Source organism: Phodopus roborovskii, unplaced genomic scaffold (genome assembly GCF_943737965.1).
Source record: "Phodopus roborovskii unplaced genomic scaffold, PHOROB, whole genome shotgun sequence".
NCBI lineage: Eukaryota > Metazoa > Chordata > Mammalia > Rodentia > Cricetidae > Phodopus > Phodopus roborovskii.
The window spans coordinates 26859498-26879061 of NW_026126540.1; the positions used below are offsets into that span (position 1 = coordinate 26859498).

Genomic DNA, 19564 nt, shown 5'->3' on the forward strand with positions numbered 1-19564 from the left:
TACTCTTTCTTTAAAGACTTTTATTTTTAACTATTTGTTTTTTTCTGACAGTCTATAACCATTTTTTTGTTGTTGTTACTGTGTTTGTTTGTTTGTTGGCTTTTGGTTTTTTGAGGCAGGGTTTCCCTGTGTAGCATTGGATCCTATCCTGGAACTAGCTTTATAGACCAGGTTGGTCTTGAACTCACAGAGATCCTCTCCTGCCTCTTCCTGCCAGTTGCCCCAGTTTTTACTGTTTAAAGGATTTCTCAATCCAGACCACTTTATCATGCACCTGCAGCCTTCTCTGACCATGTAATCAAACTTCAAACCCAACATGTGGCTTTGCACATGTAGTTGGCTGACTCGAACCTGCAGACAATAGCCAGGAACTACATCTCTCTACACTGCAGCCTCCTAGAAAACTGTATCTGGCTCAGTGTTTTTAAGCTTTCTCAGGTACTATATGGAAATACGTGTCCCCATGTTGGACATCAAATGTAACAAATCTTTTTCTGTCCGACCAGCAAGCTCCCAAAAAATGACAGACTTATTATTAATTATGAAAGTTCAGCCAATAGCTGAGGCTTGTTTTTAGCTAGCTCTTATAACTTAAATTAACCCATTTCTATTAATGTAACCTGCCTTGTGGGTACTGTGCAGGTCACATTAACTTAAATTAATTTAACTCACTTGTATTAATGTGACCTGGCATGTAGGTGCTAGAACTTGAACCCAGGACCTCTGGAAGAGCAGTTAGTGTTCTTAACCACTGAGCATCTTCAGCCCCTTGATTTTGATTCTTTTCCTGCACACAGTTAAGTTTCTCAGAAACTTGAACCATTCTGAATAATGAACACAGGCTAACCAAATAAAAAGTCAGTTGTTTATGGTTGCATTCATTATTTTCTTACATTACTAACTTGGTAACGAGAACATTTGTAAGAATAGAGCTAGACTTTATGTCTCTCATTGGGATTGCCATTTTTGCATTTCTGGGTGAAACACAAGTTCCTAAATCTGGTAGTCTCATATCTATGCAGATACTCATGAAGAAAATGTTTCTGTAAGTAACGGAATTATTTTGGCTCATTTTTATCTCTCCACTCCTAGGTAACCAGTTCTCCCAACTGTACAGACATGAATAACATTTCTCAACCAACAGAATTCATCTCCCGACACAACATTGAGGGGATATTCACTTTTGTAGATCATCGTTGTGTGGCTACTGTTGGCTACCAGCCACAGGTGAGAGTACAGTTACTTCAGTGTTGTTTTGTTTTCTGTTGCTAGTGTTGAGGTCACATGGCTATCTAATTCCAGGGATGACCGAACTATAGCAGTCCAGTTCAAAAAAAGAGATGCTCTTTTTTGCTAATAATAAAATTTAGTCTCAACTTCTACCAAGGCTATCACCCCATATAGAGAAATATAGTTTGTAAAACCACATGGAAATAGTAGGGATAAATATATACTTACTTTGGTTTTTGAGTTATTTGTTGTTGTTTTGCTTTTTTGTTTTTTTGAGACAGGGTTTCTCTGTGTAGTTTTGTAAACCAGACTGACTTCAAACTCAGACATCTGCCTGCCTATGCCTCCCAAGCACTGGGATTAGAGGTGTGCACCACCACTGCCCAGCCTTTATACTTACTTTGTATTTCTGATAGTAATACAGATAATTCAGAACTACTTATTTTAATTATTCTAGTGTAACAACCCTTATTTAGGTTATTTATGTACATGACCTCTGTGATCTGTACGAGCCTGGCTGTAAGTATTTGAAATGGTCGCTGAAGAAGTCTTGAAAATGAAGAACAAAGTTGAAGGATTTACTTAACATTCCTGATCCAACACTTTCTGTAAAGCTGTTATGAAGGAAGTGTGGCATTAATATACGGAGGCATTAATCTAGTTGTCTATTCTGATGAGTGGACAGAAGAGAGCTTTTTTTTTTTTTTTTTTTTTTTTTTTTTTAACATTCATGGTCATTGGATTTTCAGCAAAAGTGCCAAGACATTTCAAGTGGAAAAGTTCTAACAAATGGTAGTGTAGATATTGGAGTCCATGTGCACTTTGTCCCTGCCCCAAAAAATTCATCATACCATAGACAAAAATTAACTCAAACCCTAAATGTATAAGGACTAAAGTTGGAAATAAGCTTCTAGAAGAAAATCTTTGTGTGGGCACATATAAATAAGAGGATCATGCCAGAGCATGATCTGGGGGTTCACCAGGTTCCATTTGTCTTTTCATTTTGAGGCAAGCTCTGGAACCTGAAAAGCAGTCTAGGCTTGCTGGCTTCTGAACTCCACCTGCTGTATTTGCCCTGGGTTTGTGAGAATGTACCACAGTTGATTTTACTTCTTATTTTTACTTTTGAAACAGTATCTCACTGTGTAGTCTTGGCTGTATTGTAACTTTCTAAAGTAGACCGGGCTGGTCTGAAACTAAGAGATATGCCACCTCTGCCTCCCAAGTGCTCAGAGTAAAGGTATACAGTCCTGTTTTTATGTTACATATATGTGTGAGTGCCTGAGTGTGTGTGTGTGTGTGTGTGTGTGTGTGTGTGTGTGTGTGTGTGTGTGTGTATGCATCATGTGTTTTCTTGGTATTACACAGACCAGAAGAATGCATTGGATCCCCTGGAACTGGGTTCTATGTAGTTAGAACACTGTCTTGATAGCTACTGCTTTATAGGAATTGTTGGATCAGGGATTATAAATCCTCCAACTTGGTTCTTCATTTTTAACTACCTGGTATATGATCTGTTCAAGAGCAAGAAGCACTCTTAAGGGACGAGCTATTTCTACTGCCTCACCTGGGTTCCCCCACTTTCTTGAAAACATGTATTCTAACAACCAAACTTAGGTCCTCATGCTTGCCAGATATGAATGTTATCTACAAGTTTAGCTTTCCTTTCCTGTCTGGTGTTTTGTTTCCCCTCCTTAGATATCTTCTCTTTCTAAGCTAGCCTAAAATTGGAACTCTTTTTGTACCAGCCTCCTGAGATGCTGAGATTTATAGAATATGCCTGGAAAAAATTTCCCCTCTTAAAAATAAAAGCAAACAAACAAATAAACAAAAAAGAAATTTCCCCTCTAAACTGATACTAAGAGAGCTAGTAAGATGACTTTGTGAAAAAACTCTTAATTTTTAATTGCTCTGTTGCAGTCTACAAATACAAGTATACATGCATGTCCCTTAGAATGCAGCTGGAGTTAAGAGTCAGTTCTCTCTACCATGTGGGTTCCAGAGATGGAGCTCAGGTCATCAGTCTTCATGGAGAGGACTCACTGCACTGCCTCTCTGGCTCTGGCTCTGTCTTCTTTTGTTTGTTCACTTTTTTCTCCACACACCTGTTTATAATAGGATAAAGAAAAGGAATAACATTTACATCTGTACCTGACAGATGTAAAACTGTGGGTTTTACTTTTCTCTCTTCTAGGAGCTCTTAGGGAAGAATATTGTAGAATTTTGTCACCCTGAAGATCAACAGCTTCTAAGAGACAGCTTTCAACAGGTAGGTAATCTTTCTCCTGGTTTGGGTCTGAGTACATATTGTGATCATTTCCTTATGTTTATTCTAGATACTTACTGATCAGTGTTCATTTAAGCACTGTGATGGAGTCTGTACTTTTCTTTATACTAAGTTTAAGAAATAGAAAATGATAATGCTTTGAAACTAGGTAAATCCAAGGTGTTTCTACTGGGCTTTAGCTACTTATTGTCTTCTATTCAATTAACCTTATCTAAAGAAATTGTCTTCAAATCATTTAAAGTATTACTTGTTTCCCTGACCTTAGATTATATAGCAGGGAAGTTTCACCCGGATTCTTTATAGGTAACTGAAAGTTAATTCACTTGTAACTAGTCATAATTCTCAGACCTGAGCTCCTGAAAATTGGTGAAAATAATGGACTTGGCTTTAGATAACTGTTCTTTATATTTTATAAGTTAATTCTGTCTCTATAGTGATCTTACTATACTATGGGTATAATGATACTTAGAAGGTCATGGGAGGGTTTAATAAGGCACATGTAGCCCAGTGTTTGACACATAATAAAATAAGCATTAGTTGCTAATATTCTCTATTATTAGAAATGGAGAACTAAAAGATTGTCTTTTGTTCCATAAGACCAGGAACTAAAACAGTAATAAAACTGAGGCTTCCTGTAGGGGTTTTGTGGAAACTAGAATTCTCAAGTTTTGAGTAAAAGAGCTGGGATTGATAGTAATGTATAAAATGTATTTGGTGTCACCAAACTGAAATTCCTGGTAAAGACTTGCAAAGCCAGTTAATTAACTATGTCTGCAGCAAACCTCAAGGGAAATACAGAGACAGTCTTCTCTGTGTTCCGTCTTGACTATATAGTCTTACAGTCTGCAGCTTGATAGATATATGTCCCCTTAATTTCCTCTCCCTCTTGTTTGACCATTAAAAAACATGGGTGCTTCAAGGGTAGTAACTAAGAGTCCTGAGGTTCTTCGAGTGGGAAGATTATTACTTAATTTTCTATTTTTAAAGTCCACTGATGATGAAAACCCTTTCAGGTGGTGAAGCTGAAAGGCCAGGTGCTGTCTGTCATGTTCCGATTCCGATCTAAGAACCGGGAATGGCTTTGGATGAGAACCAGCTCGTTCACTTTCCAGAACCCTTACTCAGATGAAATCGAGTACATTATCTGCACCAGCACCAGTGTGAAGTATGGACTTCTGCCTTTTTTTCATGTTGGGTTTCCCCTGTGGCCACCCCTGGGATAGGGCTCGGGGTGGGACAGGGCAAGTCTTAGCCTTATCGAGCTATCTCCTCTTCAGCTTTGACTTATGAAATACCGTCAGTTTGAAATTCCTCATTTTATAGCTTTCTATAGGGTTTGATATAGTCGAGGTAGAAAGTAAGGTGGGTTTTGTTTGCTGTTGACATCTATTTCTTAATTTGTGTATATCACACTGATATGTAGCAGAACATATATGAACATCAGAGGAGAACTTGAAGGAATGGTTCTCTCTTCACCAAGTGGGCCCCAGGCATGGAACTCAGATTGTCAGCCCGGGGGCAAGCGCCTTTTCCTACCAAACCGTCTCACTGGCTCAGATAGAGTAAGTTTTAATAAGCAGTCGTAGTTGGTGCTATGGGCAGTGCCCATAACCACTGCAGTGTTCTCCGTGAACTTTTCTTTCTGTAAGAAATTGCAAGTAAAGTTAAAACAGTAGTTCAAATGTTAGTTGTTGAAATAGAAAGGTTCTCATTTTAATTTTCTAAATTTGATTTACTTAGTAATAATTTTACCTTTTCTTAATTAGTTAATTACTTACTATGCTGGTTAAACTCAGTGATTTGCAGAAAGTAGGCAAAGTGCCCTTCCACTGAACTATTTCCCTGCCTTAGGATTTTTTGGAGGGTTTTGTATTTGTTTTAGAGGCAGGGTCTTGGTATGTAGTACTGGCTGGTCTGAAACTCTGTTTGCCGATCAGGCTGACCTTGAACTCACAGATATCCACCTACCTCCCTGAGTGCTGGAGTTAAAGGTGTGCTCCACTCAGCTCTGCCAGTGTTTTGCTCTATGAAGGACAGGATAGTAAATATTTCAGCTTTGTCTAGACCGTATGAGCTTTACTGCAACTACTCAGCTCTACTGTTGTGGTATGAAAACAGGCACAGAAATAACATGGCTGGGTTGCTATAATTTTTGTTATAAAATGGGCAATGGATTAAAGTTGATCCATGGGTCAAGACTTTACTGCAGAGCATAGCAACATCACACTCTTAATATAACTTTCTGTTCCTTTCTCTCAGTTGTCTTTTTGTTGCTGTTGGTCTTGTTTGTTTTTTTGTTTTTTGGGGTTTTTTTTTATTTGTTTGCTTGTTTTTTTGTTTTTTTGTTTTTGTTTTGTTTTGTTTTGTTTTGTTTTGTTTTGAGATGAGGCCTCTCTATGTAGTCCTGAATGATCTGAAACTCATTAAGTAGACCAGACTGGACTTGAACTCACAGCTGTCATTATTCTTCTGTCTCATGAGTTCTAGGATTACAGGTATGAGACACCATGTCAAGCTTTCAGCTTTATTATGAGTGTTTTGCCTACATGTCTCTTTTTGCACTACGTATGTGTATGATGTCCTCAGAGGTCAGAAGGAGTTCAAATCCCTTAGAACTAGAGTTGAAGACAGTTGTGAGAAGCCACGTGGGTACTGGGAACTGAACCTGGGTCCTTTGCAAGAACAGGAAGTGCTCTTAACCATTGAGCCATCTCTCTGTCCCCTAGCTTTCAGCTTTTTAAAAAGTTTGCTTGAAATACATCATACAGGCCATATATCCCTCCCATTACATGGGCAGTTTTTAGTTTAGTACACACTTTTGCAACTCTTAGAACATTTTCATCCCTACTCAAACCCTGAACCCACTAAAAGTGTTCATTCTCCTCTTTCCTCTAAAGTCTTAAACATCTAATTTACTATCTCTATATATCTGCTTAGAGATTTGTAAATCACAGAATGGTTCCTTTGTGAGTAGTCTCACTGCTTTCTGGATCAACCATGTGGTAGTATGTATTATTATCTCATATTGTTGGTGCTGTGAATTAATATTTCATTTTATGGACATAGCATCTTTTTTTTTTTTTTTTTTTTTTTTTTTGCTTTAAACTTTCATATACTGTATTCTGATCACACTTTCTCCCTCTCCCAGCTTCTTCTGGCTCCTTCCCATCTACCCAACTCCATGCCCTTTTTTCTCTCAACAGACACACACACACACACACACAAACACACACACACACACACACAGAGACCAAAATAATATAACAAAAGATGAATAAGACAAAAAAAAAAAAAAAAAAGATGTCCAAACAGATCAATATGAGGCAAAAGTCTTCAAAAATATCACCAAGTACATTTATGTTGGCCAGCTACTCATAGACAAGGTCCTACTCAGAAGTGAAATGTGGTTAATACACCTAGTGAGACTCCATTGAAGAAAACTAATTTTTCTTTTGCAAGAGAGTATCAGTTGCAGATGATAATATCTTGGTTTGGGTGATGTAAGTAGAGAGCCCATTGTAGTCATCAGTTGATGGACATTGGGTTATTTCTATTTTCTGGCTATTCAGAATGAAGCATAAATATTCCTATGCTAGTTTTGTGTAGCATAGGAATGCTACATAAGTCTGGTTGTCTTGAAACTCACTATGTAGACCAAGCTGGCCTCAAACTCACAGAAATCCATCTACCTTTGTTCTACAAGTGCTTTGACCTCCAAGTGCTGGGCTTAAAGATGAGCATCACCATGCCTGACTTGAATTTATTTTTTAAAAATCAAATATTAGCAGGGTATAGTGGTGCATAAGTGTATTCCTGTGAGTTTGAGGACAGCCGGTTACCTAGAGCATTGGTTCTCAACCTGTGGGTCATGACCCCCATGGTCAAATGACCTTTCACAGGGGTTACATATTAGATATTTATATGACAGTTTATAATAGCAAAATTACCATTATGAAGTAGCAACAATAGTAATTTAATGGTTAAGGTCACCTCAACAGAAAGAACTGTAATAAAGGGTCATAACATTAAGAAGGTTGAGTACCACTAACCTAGAGAGTTCCAGGACAGTCAGGGATACATAGAGATGCCCTATTTAAAAAAAGAAAAGGGCAAAAAGATCAAACGGTTTTAATGTATACATTCATCTCAGTTACAATTTTAAAAACAGGGCAGATGGGCACACACTTTCACGATGCCCAGGTGTCAAGTACCTTGAAGGAGTTAGAAAACAAGTGGGCTGGGGCCAAGTTCAGCTGGTACGGTGCCTGTCTATCATGCATGTGACCCTGCACCTCATAGACTCAGGGTGGTGGTGCACGTATGTAATCTGTCCTTGGAGCTAGAAATTAAAAGTCACATATTTCTGAGTTTAAGCTGGCCTGGGCTATGGAAATCCTGTTTCAAACAACAACAAATAAAACCAGAAAGAGCCTTTGTTTCTTAGGACATAGATTCAGTTAGTACTATGTTGTCTGTAACTTAATTTTTTTTTTCCTGAAACCAAGTTCATGGGTTACTTATGGGACTGTACTTTATAAAGAAAGATCTGTTAGTGATTGCCTTTCCTTACAGGTCAATATATGGAGTTTATTGTATTGAGTCATTTCTTGTTTTCCCTTTATGTGTTGTTGTCTACTTTATCTTCCTAGGAACTCTAGCCAGGAACCACGGCCTACACTGACTAACACAGCTAGGTCACAGCTAGGTTCAGCAACCAATCTATCCCTAGAGATGAGTACAGGGCAGCTGGCCTCCAGGTGAGAAATGGTGAAGTAATTAAGTCTTGAGCAATCACTAGCCGGAATGTAGTGATGTGCAGTCACATTTTTGTTCTTGCTGCATGTGGTTTACGTTTTTAAAGGCCTTTTCTCTAAATTCTTTGTTACACATCTTTTTCCCTATTGCTTTCCACACTGATATTTGACATATAGGCAGCAGCAGCAGCAGCAGCAGCAGCAAACAGAATTGGATATGGTACCAGGAAGAGATGGGCTGACCAGCTATAACCATTCCCAGGTGGGTGTGTATCTTCTTCTGTAATAGGATAATGAACATTTCTTTAAAATGTATCTTCAAGCTGGCAAGATTGCTTAGTAGTTAAGGGAGTCCTGCTTTTGTAGAAGACCCAAGTTCAGTTTCTAGTACCAGCAGTGGGTGTCACATCCACCTGTAACTTTAGTTCCAGGTCTGATGCCTCTGACCTCTGTAGACACTATATATATGAATACAGTGTGCACGCGCGCGCACACACACACACACACACACACAATAAAAAGATAAAAATTAATCTTAAAAACTCCCAGGATTGGTGAGAATATGAAGTTGAACATTATTGAATTGCTACATTAACCATTACTGATTGTTTTCATTATTTTATTCCCTAGGTTTCTGTCCAGCCTGTGACAACTACAGGAGCAGAGCACAGCAAGTCCCTTGAAAAGTCAGATGGTCTCTTTGCCCAGGACAGAGATCCGAGGTTTTCAGAAATCTATCCCAACATCAGTGCAGGTACAGCTTTCATCTACAGGATCCTTTTAATAGTCTGATTTTGATATCACTGATTGGACTGCTACTGCCCAATTGATAGTCTTCCAGCATACTTCCACTTAAATATCGTACTTCATGAGTAAATAGGACTTTATTTAACTATATACTACAGCCCCTTGATGGCCCTCCCCCAACTCCTTTTGGTCCACAGATCAGAGTAAAGGCATCTCCTCCAGCACTGTCCCTGCCACCCAACAGCTATTCTCCCAGGGCAACTCATTCCCTCCTAACCCCCGGCCGGCAGAAAATTTCAGGTGAGCCCCATATGTGTGTGCTGCTTGACAGGGCTCTGCGGGATTCAGTTGCTGAATCCATGTGCCATTCTTCCCTTGCTTTCTCTGGTCCTTTCAGACAAAGCAGTAGTACTTACCTGGACCTAGGGTGAGATGAAGAAGCTGCTTTTTTCCTATTTTTTGCACCTATTCTATTGCCTTGTTGTAGGTTCCATCTCTCTGTGTGGTCAGTGTGTGACTGTCAGTCTCATGTTTTTCAAATTTATCAGGTTTTCCTTAACTCCAAGGAAATCAAAGGGATCTAGGGATAGAATTTGGTTGTCCTTTGGTTCATAGCTTCCTTGATAGACTCACCTTTGAATCTTTTACTTCTCTGTTTGTTCCTCCTAGGAATAGTGGTCTGACCCCTCCTGTAACAATTGTCCAGCCATCATCTTCTGCAGGGCAGATGTTAGCCCAGATTTCTCGTCACTCCAACTCTACCCAGGGAGCAGCTCCAACTTGGACCCCTAGTACCCGCCCAGGCTTCTCTGCCCAGGTAAAACCTCTTACCTGTCTGATCTGTATATTGTTTTTTGTTTATTGGGGTCTTTTTTCCCTACAGATAAATTTATTATTGTCATCTTAGATATCTCCTCTCCAGTTCCTGTTCTTGATCTTTCTTACAATTTTCATGTTTGGTGAGAGCAGCCAGATAATTAAAATACCAGAAATACTTCCAAAAATCTCATTGGTGCCTCTGGTTTTCCCATAGTCACCTTAGTTCAGAACTGCACATTCAGAGCAGTTTAAACAGCTTTGATTTGGGGTGTGTTTACAGTAAATTCAAAGAGTTGTCTTTGTTTAGGACTATGTGACATAGTACCAAAGTAGAAAATTAGTAATTATATTCATTGACTATTTGTTAAAATAGTTAAAAATCCTGGTATAGTATCCATGCATAGAATATATAGTGAATATGTTAGGCTTATTTCTCTTGTGCTTGTCTCATGTAAATAATATTTTAGAAAAGGAAAAAAAAATTAAAAGTCAAACTGGGCTCCAGAATTGTTCCATACACACACACACACACACACACACACACACACACACACACACACACACACACACGTTACATAGCTTTAATCCCAACATAGAAGTAGCTGAGCTGAGGCAGGAGGATGGTGCATTCAAGACCTGTCTGGGCCACCTAGTGAGATAAACTGTCTCAAAAAAGGTCTCAAAAAAGGAACAGAACGAGGACAAAATGCAGTGGAAAGTAAAAGTGGGAAGACGTTGTCCAAAGTGTCAGCCATGAGTCAGCCTCTCCTGGTGAGGTTAATAATGAGGCTTTGTTTCTAGTTGGATTTTTTTTTTCCTTTTTTTCTCAATTTTTTTCTTTTCTTTTTGAAGCAGATCTAGAGTTTTTATTAAAAGACTCTTTAAATACAGATTTAAGCTGAAATTGAAGGCAATGAAAAACACTCAGAAAGACATAGCTGAGTGTGGGCATGGACTTCCCTAAAAGTTGTCATCAAACTCTTCTGTACTACACATATATCCCAGTCAAAGGAAAGATGGGACTCTTTAGGAAAGGAAGCTAAGAGTAGAGGGAAGTCAGACACAGTGCATGATACAATGGTTCTTCTTTTATACAACTCTACTTTGGGGACAGAAGAAATGACTCTAATGATAAAGTGCTTGTCACTCAAGCCTAATGACCCACATGGTGGGAAAAGGGAACCAGCTCCTGCATGTTATCTTCTAACATTCATGCTTATGCACACATGTGTTCACATGTATGTGCATACTCATGCACACTAAGTAAATGTAAAAAAGGAAAGAAAATTAAATCAGGTGTGATAGAAAACACCTGTATTCCCAGGACTGGGAAAATGGAGACAGATGGTTCCCTAGTGCTTGCTAGCCAATTAGTCTAGTCAGATGGGTGAGCTGCAGGGTCAGTGAAAGATCCAGTCTCATAAAATAAGGTGGAAGGCAGATGGTGGTGGTGCACTTTGATCCCAGCACTTGAGAGGCCAGAGGCAGGTGGATCTCTGTGAGTTCCAGGCCAGCCTAGTCTACACAGAAACTCTGCCTCAAAATAAAAAAAAAAACCAAAAAACAAAAATAAGGTGGAGAATAATAAAGGAAGACACCCAACCTAACATCTGGCTTCTATACATGTGTGTGCATGCACCCACTTACCACTAAGAAGTACATGAACACACACATAAAGTGGAGATCAACTGAGAAAGACACATTGATCTTTGGTTGCTGTGTTTGTGAATGTGCACTTGCACATGTAAAATATGCATACACATACAATTTATAACCTGTTTTCTGTTCTCATAATTGTATGAGCTCATTTTATATATAAGAATAGGTTTGTTGTACTGTTTTCATGCATGTCTATAATGTATTTTGACCATAACCTCTTGTCTTACTCTAGATCTACTGATACCTCTTCTTCTTATCTATCAACCAGCCCCTATTCTACCTTAATGTCTTTTTTCCTTGTTTCATGACCCAGTGAGCTCAATTAACTAATTATTATTTTTATTAAGTCTGTAATTCTTGGCTTTTTAAACTTTTAGTTGCCAAAAAAAAAAAAAAAAAAAAAAAAGATTTAGCAAGAATTGGGAGTATTAGAAGTTTACAGTTAGAGACAGGTAAAAAGTAGTGCTCAGAAGAATCCAGTACTTAATGTGTATTGATGCATAGAGATGAAGTACACAATATTTCCCTTGTTCTGTATCCCTCTTTTCTTTATCAGGTGCCCATCCAGGCCACAGCCAAGACTCGTTCTTCCCAATTTGGTGTGAGCAACTTTCAGACTTCCTCCTCCTTCAGTGCTATGACTCTCCCTGGGGCTCCCACTGCATCTCAGGGTACTGCTGCCTACCCTACCCTCACCAACCGTGGATCCAACTTTCGTAAGTTCAGATGAGAAGAAAAATAACAGGAAAATCAAACTACTAAAGAAAGAGGATTTTGTAGTTAGCATTGTTTCTCTGTATCCTTCATGCGCTGACCTAATTATAAGAAAATGCAGTCTGTTTGAAATTGGAAACCTTGCACAAGAGATGTTGAAATGGCCCGTTGCATCACAATCCTTAATACCTGAGTTTAGTCCCCAGAACCCATGTGTAGGAGCAAGCTGACTCCACCAAACTGTCTTCTGACCACCAATGAGCCACACATGCGCTATACACAAAACAGTAGTAACTTTTAAAAATCTTTATGAAAACCTGCTATAGGAAAACTGTTTCAACACCTGTAATAAAATCCATGTGAATTATTGTAATACTTACTGTACAACTGTACTACAAAAACCACGTCTACTTAAGGGAATGCATATTTAAATGAACAAAGAATTTTTTAGAAATGCTATCTAGGGAATGAAAGTGAATTTGAGAATGTGCTTTGAAATAGAGGCATTGGTTAGCAGATAGACTCATATATATAGCTGTGTGCTAGTTTCTCCCTTCCATTGAAGCTAATAGATTCAAGCTGTTTATTACTGTATTTCTAGCTTCTGAAAGTGCAGGACAGACTGCAGGACAATTCCAGACCCGGACAGCAGAGGGTGTAGGTGTCTGGCCACAGTGGCAGGGCCAGCAGCCCCATCATCGGTCCAGTTCCAGTGAGCAACATGTTCAGCAAACATCAGCACAACCGCCTAGCCAGCCTGAGGTCTTTCAGGTGAGTAGATAAAGACTTCAGGAAGAGAGATAGAAGGACACGTACGTTGTATTGGTTGGGGTAGTACGAGATGAGACCGAAGGGAAGACAGGATACGTAGGAATGTCAGTAGTTGATCTTATTAATTTAAATTATAAATTATTATAAACACACCCATTATCAGACCAAAGTAACTGATGTGAAGCACCATATAAAGATGCTGAAGAAAATTATTTTAATTCATGTACAGAGGTCCATATCTCAAAGTAGCTTTGGATTTAAAAATAGCATATACTGATTATAGCTATAAACATCTGTTTTCACCTGAGGGGACTACAAGATTGATTTTGATAATCTTAGAGAATAAACTAGTCAAAAACAGACTAAAAAGAAGGCAAATTAGGGTTTGGTCAGAAACAAATGTGATTAGATACATTTCAGATATTACCGTAGGGGTTAAATGAAAAGTTGCATGCATATTTTTCTTCTTTGAAAATATCAAGGGGCCGGGGGGGCTGGAGAGATGTCTCAGCTGTTAAAAGCATTAGCTGATTTTTCCAGAGGACCCAGGTTCAATTCCCAGCACCTACATGGCAACTCACCACTGTCTGTAACTCCAGCTCTAGGAGTTCCAACACCTTCACACAGACACACATTCGAGCAAAACATCAATGCATATGAAATTTAAAAGAGAAAGGAAATATCAAGGACTAGGTAAAAGGAAAATAAAGGAATTATAGGAGGAAGATGGAGAAGAGACAAGGAAAAAAGGCTATGAGGTGAGGCTACTGCAGGTTAAGAATGGTAGCATGTGGGAGTGTTGGGGGAACACCATCAAATGTAATCTTTTTTCTTCATTAGGAAATGCTGTCCATGCTGGGAGACCAGAGCAACAGCTACAACAATGAAGAATTCCCTGATCTAACTATGTTCCCCCCCTTTTCAGAATAGAACTATTGGGGTGAGGATAAGGGTGGGGGAAATCACTGTTGTTTTAAAAGCAAATCTTTTGTAAACAAAATAAAAATTCCTCTCCCTTCCCTCACCCCCAATATGTACCCCCTTCACCCCTTGACTCTGAAGTAACATTTATATAAGAAATGAAATGAATTCCCAGGCTTTTAGGGTCTTCTGAAAATCTGAGGACAGGTGAGATTAGAAGTCCTGTCTTTATGTCTTCTTACCAGAAGTGTCACAGAAATGAGTTGTGCTGAAGGCAAGGGGCAGAATAGACGAGCCTGACAGCCACTGATGAATTGCCTTGGAGACTGTGGCTTGTTTTGGATAGAAATACTGAATAGAGTAGAGGAGAAGAGAAATATCCTCATAACTGAGGATCGTGAAATATGATTATATGTGGAGCTTTTGGAAATGAGAAGTCCCCTGGAATGAAACATGAAAGAGTATGAGAGAGAGAGAGAGAGAGAGAGAGAGAGAGAGAGAGAGAGAGAGAGTGTATGTGTGTATGTGTGTGTGTGTGTGTATGTGTGTGTCCCCTTGTGTGTGTGTGTGTTTGAGCTCCTCTGTTTTGTTCTTTCTCCCTATTAGGGAGTTTATGCAAAGTTTGTCCTAGATTTTCTTTGTTTTTCTGCTTGCTCTTCAAAGAGTCCTAAGAAATTAATTTTTCCTGGTATTTTTGTATTTAGTATTGCAGCCAAAGAGTATTTAAACTAAGCCTTTGCTGCACTTAAACCCATGCCCAGCCAAAATGGAACTATAAGCCAACATATAGCCTTCTGTTGATAGGATTGGTCTCTTACAGAACACATTCAGTGATCAAGCTGGATTATTCCTGCTTTTTGGTGCTCTCAACTTATGTGGAAGATCTGTAGATATTACCAGAATAGGCCGGCCAGACACCCCAGACTTGCCCATAGAATAATGCTGCATTTTTTCTGTCAGAGTCACACATGTGTTCTGGAGAGGTTATTTCTGCATGGAAACTCAACTTCTTGGATTAGCTATCTGAGTGAAAGCCCTCACCGACGAGGGAATAAACCAAATAGAAAGCCGTCCTGCACATGTCTTCTCCTTCCTGTTGTCAAAGCAACGTTTAGGTCTTCCTGAAATCTATTGTTCTTTGCTCCCTCTCCAAACTTGGATTTGGGTTTTGCTTTGGAACATAAATGTGAGTTTATTTGTTAGTTGGGTCATGGACTCAAATTCCCACAGGGTCACTTGATAATTACAGCCATAGAAACTCAGTTACAAGCTACTGCTTTCACCCTTTACCATCCTCGGGTGCATCTCATATCAGGAGCCTGGTTTTTTGTTTTGCTTTGTTTGTTATTTTTGTTTTTGTTTTGTTTTTTTTCTGGCTTCTGTCAGTAAGTGAAAGATTAAACTAGTATGGAAAACATCTATTCAGTGTATTCATAGGGAAGGAGGAGCCAGGATGGAGAGGCTCATGGAAGAGGCTGAGGGAATGTTATATTCTAAGTTTCCCTCCATTTGTCTCCAGTCTGGTGCCAGGCAATAGAGTGGAAAAGGAGGCTATTTTTTTATTCTAAGTGCACATATACAGTATACATATATATTTATATCACAATTACAGAACCAAAAAGTTGAGTTTCCAATGAAATACTTGTTTTTTAATAATCAACTTGTTTTTAAATGTGATCAGAACTATAATGTACAGTAATTACAGGGCTTTTGAAGAAAGGGGGGGAGGGAGAATCTACTCTGAGGGTTTTGGTATGCTTTTCCTTCAGGGTTTTATTTTTGATTGTTTTTTCTTGTTAGCCATCTGTGTTAAACCTTGCAGTGGCAAAAATAATGATATGTAGCAAAGATTTTAAAACAAAGTATTTTTTCTTTTATAAAGTTTATCGTGTTGTGTGATCTTGATTGCGGCTTCCTTATCCCAGTCCAGCTTCTAAATGACAGACTTGCACAACTGAAAGAACCCATAATTGGGCTCAGACACACAAGCATAAAGCATAGTCTTGATTTTGGGAATTAGAGATCATAAGGCCTTGATCACTCAGCACCCTGTTCCTTGCTTACTTTCCTCCTGACCCTGACTCATCATGAGTAGTCAGTAGACACACTGGCCACACTAGGAGTGGGGGTGTCTAGTCTATTACCAGATGCTGGGAAGAGCCGGGTGGTGGCAGCCCATACCTTTGATCCCAGCACTAGGGAGGCAGAGGCAGGCAGATCTCTGAGTTTGAGGCCAGCCTGGTCTACAGAACTAGTTCCAGAACAGCCTCCAAAGCAATACAAAGAAACCCTGTCTCAGAAACCAAAACCAACCAATCAACCAACCAACCAAAAAAAAAAAAAAAAAAAAAAAACAAACAAAAATATGCTGGGAAGAGTTCTTGGAATTTGCAGCCACTCGGGACATCTGGATGGATGTCTTTCCCCCTGTATTTCCTCCTGATTGAAAGGAGGTAAGGGGATTGTCAACTGTGCTCATGTGGGTCTTTACATGCATGGGTCATGGGCACCTCTTGAAATCCAAAGGCAAGCCTGGGTTCTAGAATTGGGGTGTGTGTGAGGAATCCAGCTAGAAACTGAATTTAGATTTGTGCAATACCCTTTCTATTCCAGGATCCCTCGTTCTCTAAATCCTCACATCTGTTTATGGAAAGAAATGGAGTTTAGAGTCATGGTTGGCTGAGCTAGAGTCTTATGATGTGCCACATGTGTGGATTTTGGGGAAGCATTTGGAGGTGATCTTGTGACTAGACCTAGCTGGGGATTTTAATGATTGAGATGCAGTGCTCATCAGATTCTGCCATCTGAGAGTTTAGCAGTGGAGTCACATGTGTATCCATCAGCCTGTTGATGTTGATTGAAGAGTTGTAAATAATATATGATACATTGGGTCTCTTTCTTTCTTAATGCTATATTAGGCCATGAGCCTTGGGCCATATAATGTTCATCAAGCACAACACTGAATTATGATCCTCAGTCCTCTTTTACATTTTAAACAGGAGCTCACTAAGTTAGGCTAGGCTTGAACTTGTGAGTTTGCTTTTATTTATTTAGAGACAGCATCTCACTGTGTAACCTTGACTGACTTCAGATCACTCTGTAGACTGCTCTAACCTTGACCTCACAGAGGACCACCTGCCCCTGCTGCCCTGTTCCCAGGGGTGGGGGGTAGGGGGGGTGAAGGGGCAAGGATAAAAGGTGTGCCCACAGCCACCTGTGATTTTGCTTTAGCTTCCTGAGTGCCTGCACCACCACATGCCCTCAACTTTCTGTCCACTTTTAAAACATTTCACTCTGACTTTATGCACAGCCATAATGGGTTAGAATAGCTTTTCCCTGCCCAGAAGCAGTAGCATTAGTCAAAGAAAATTTAAAAATGTTTAAATTGGAGTCTTATATGCCATATATTACTCTTTCTAGTCTTTGGTGTGTCTCCACCACACACACACACTCACACTGTGTGCACATAGCTCTGTGCCCCCTATCATCTCAGAAGAGGATCTGAAACAAAGTTGAAAATGGTTGGGGGACAGGGGATAGACCATGACTGAATGGTTAGAAAACGATGGAATTCTCCAATAAGACATTTTGAGGAGGGGTGGAGAAACTCAAGTCTCTTTCATTTCTTCACCAAAGCCTCAATTTGAATAATTTGCTGTCTAAGTTTTCCCCCAAAGAGTTAGATAGAACTGAACACTTAGCAGCTCTCAGGAACATTGTGCAAATATTTGTCTATCCTTCCACCCTAACCCCCCTTTCTCATCCTATCCCTGCCTCCCTCCCTTATCCAAATTTTCCAGCCACTGCTGGAGTTGACTTCCGCAATCCTGATGGAATAAATCTAGCACCCTTAGTCTTCTGCTCACAGTAGCCACGCTTGCTGTCTGGAAGCAGCCTGGACGACAGATTCTCAACGACAGGTAACAGTTTTTTAACTTTTGGATCTTTTAGCATCTCATTCCTACCAGCTACCTTATTTTAAGAACAGAAAGGATATAGTGGGTTGGGGATCCCTGAACAAAAACATAGTCCTTCTTAGTTAACTTTCTGTCTAAATAAAATGTCTGGAAATCTTTAGGATTCTGTGTATGATTGTGTATTTGAATGAATATGTGTTTGTTTGTTGGTGAAAGATGAGGATTCTGTGAGCCTGCCTCAAAAGTGGATTTTTTCTGCAGTTCTGCTTAACCGAAGGGTTAACTGACTTGCTCCTGAGGAAGAGGACTAGTTAACAGCCGTATCCAAGGCTGTAACAATCTGCTATTAAATGTTCTGCTGAATATTTGGTTGCTTTGCAAAGAGTACATAAAAGTGTAGTCAGTGTTGCACAAGTCCTATGATGTGCTGGAGACAGGAAGTGGTTTTTAAACTTAAAAAATTGCAATTAAGCCAGTGCAAGAAATTAATGAAGTCCTGAATAGCTGTGAACCGTGAACTTGTTCATTACAGAATATTGTCCTTTTGTCCTGTACTTTCCTCTTACATATCTGGGGCTTTTGTCTTGGGCAGCAGCCACGTCTCAGTTTGGAAAAAAAAAAAATAATGACATCTGGTTAAGATTAGAGCCGTTTCCTGTCTAAAGAGGGAGAGGAATGAGGAAAGAAATGGGTAAGGCGAATGAAGACACAGTGAACACATTGTGATAAATACTGCAAAGTTAGCCCTGTTCTTTCCTGGCAAGATCTGGGTTTAGGCAAAGGAGGAAGGATGCCATGAACAGAGCAGGAAGCACACCATAGCCATAACTCTGTCTCTAACCACATTCATTTGTGGTTATTCTCTCCGTGGGCACCTTCACTGGGGATACTGGAGAAGAGCGGTACCCAGCCCTTCCCAGTTACCCACTCTGGTTGTCTACCATGTGTGCAGTATTGGTGGGACATCCTTGAGTTGGGGTAATTAAAATCAAATGTTCCAGCACCCCCCCCACCTTCTGCCCATTATTGCTTTATCATGAAAATCGCCTGAACTTCTATTTTCCACATACAGCCAACCTTGCTAGCCCTATAGTTCAAGAGAAGGGATTCTTGGGCTGGGCATGGTAACTCATGCCTTTAATCCCAGTGCAGGTTGGAAGAGGGGACAGATCTTTGAATTCAAAGCCCTCTTGGTCAACATAGTGAGCTCAAGGCTAGCCAAGGGTTAGAAACTTACGAAGCAAGTGAGAGAGAGGAGGGTGGGGAGCACATGCACACACGCCTGTGTGTAGTTCTTTTGGGTTTATGAATCCCTTAGGATTAATGCATGTGTGTGTGATTTTCTGGTAGACAGAACTCATTTTTATAGCTCCTAAAAAGTTAGAAGGTGGCTTTGTTGCTTTGTTGTGATTTTTAAAAAGCTGCTCAGGAGAGAAAGACATCATGTGACAGAGTTCAATTGGAAGGGGTTTGTATTAAGGGAAAAGGATTGTAAAAGGGAAAGGGGGTGGGGAGATCAGCCTCAGGAGAAAGGAAGGAGCAGCAGAGAGGGAGGGGAGGGGAGGGGAGAGGAGAGGAGGAACAGGGGGGAATGGAGTTGGGCAGGGCCCTTTTAAAAGGGAACAAGGTAAATAGGCACAGGTGGTGCTCTTAGTGGCAGCAGCTGAGAGCATATCCTGTCTGAACTCCAAAGACAGACCAGTACAAATGCCAAAGTGCTAACAGCCTTCCTGGTAATGTGTCCG

At 39.9% G+C, this 19564-nt stretch overlaps 1 protein-coding gene across 3 annotated transcripts in view; it reads left to right on the plus strand.

Moving 5' to 3' along the window:
- Arnt (aryl hydrocarbon receptor nuclear translocator) overlaps positions 1–15786 on the plus strand; it is a 72451-nt gene extending 56665 nt beyond the window's left edge. For all 3 annotated transcript variants that reach the window (XM_051199301.1, XM_051199300.1, XM_051199302.1), the window contains 11 exons: positions 1093–1227; positions 3425–3499; positions 4531–4682; positions 8167–8274; positions 8449–8533; positions 8902–9025; positions 9216–9318; positions 9688–9835; positions 12053–12212; positions 12812–12981; positions 13822–15786. In XM_051199301.1, coding sequence (XP_051055258.1) covers positions 1093–1227; positions 3425–3499; positions 4531–4682; positions 8167–8274; positions 8449–8533; positions 8902–9025; positions 9216–9318; positions 9688–9835; positions 12053–12212; positions 12812–12981; positions 13822–13911 — 1350 coding nt within the window. In that variant the 3' untranslated portion in view covers positions 13912–15786. The remainder of the gene's footprint in view (positions 1–1092; positions 1228–3424; positions 3500–4530; positions 4683–8166; positions 8275–8448; positions 8534–8901; positions 9026–9215; positions 9319–9687; positions 9836–12052; positions 12213–12811; positions 12982–13821) is intronic.
- Positions 15787–19564: the final 3778 nt, after the last annotated feature.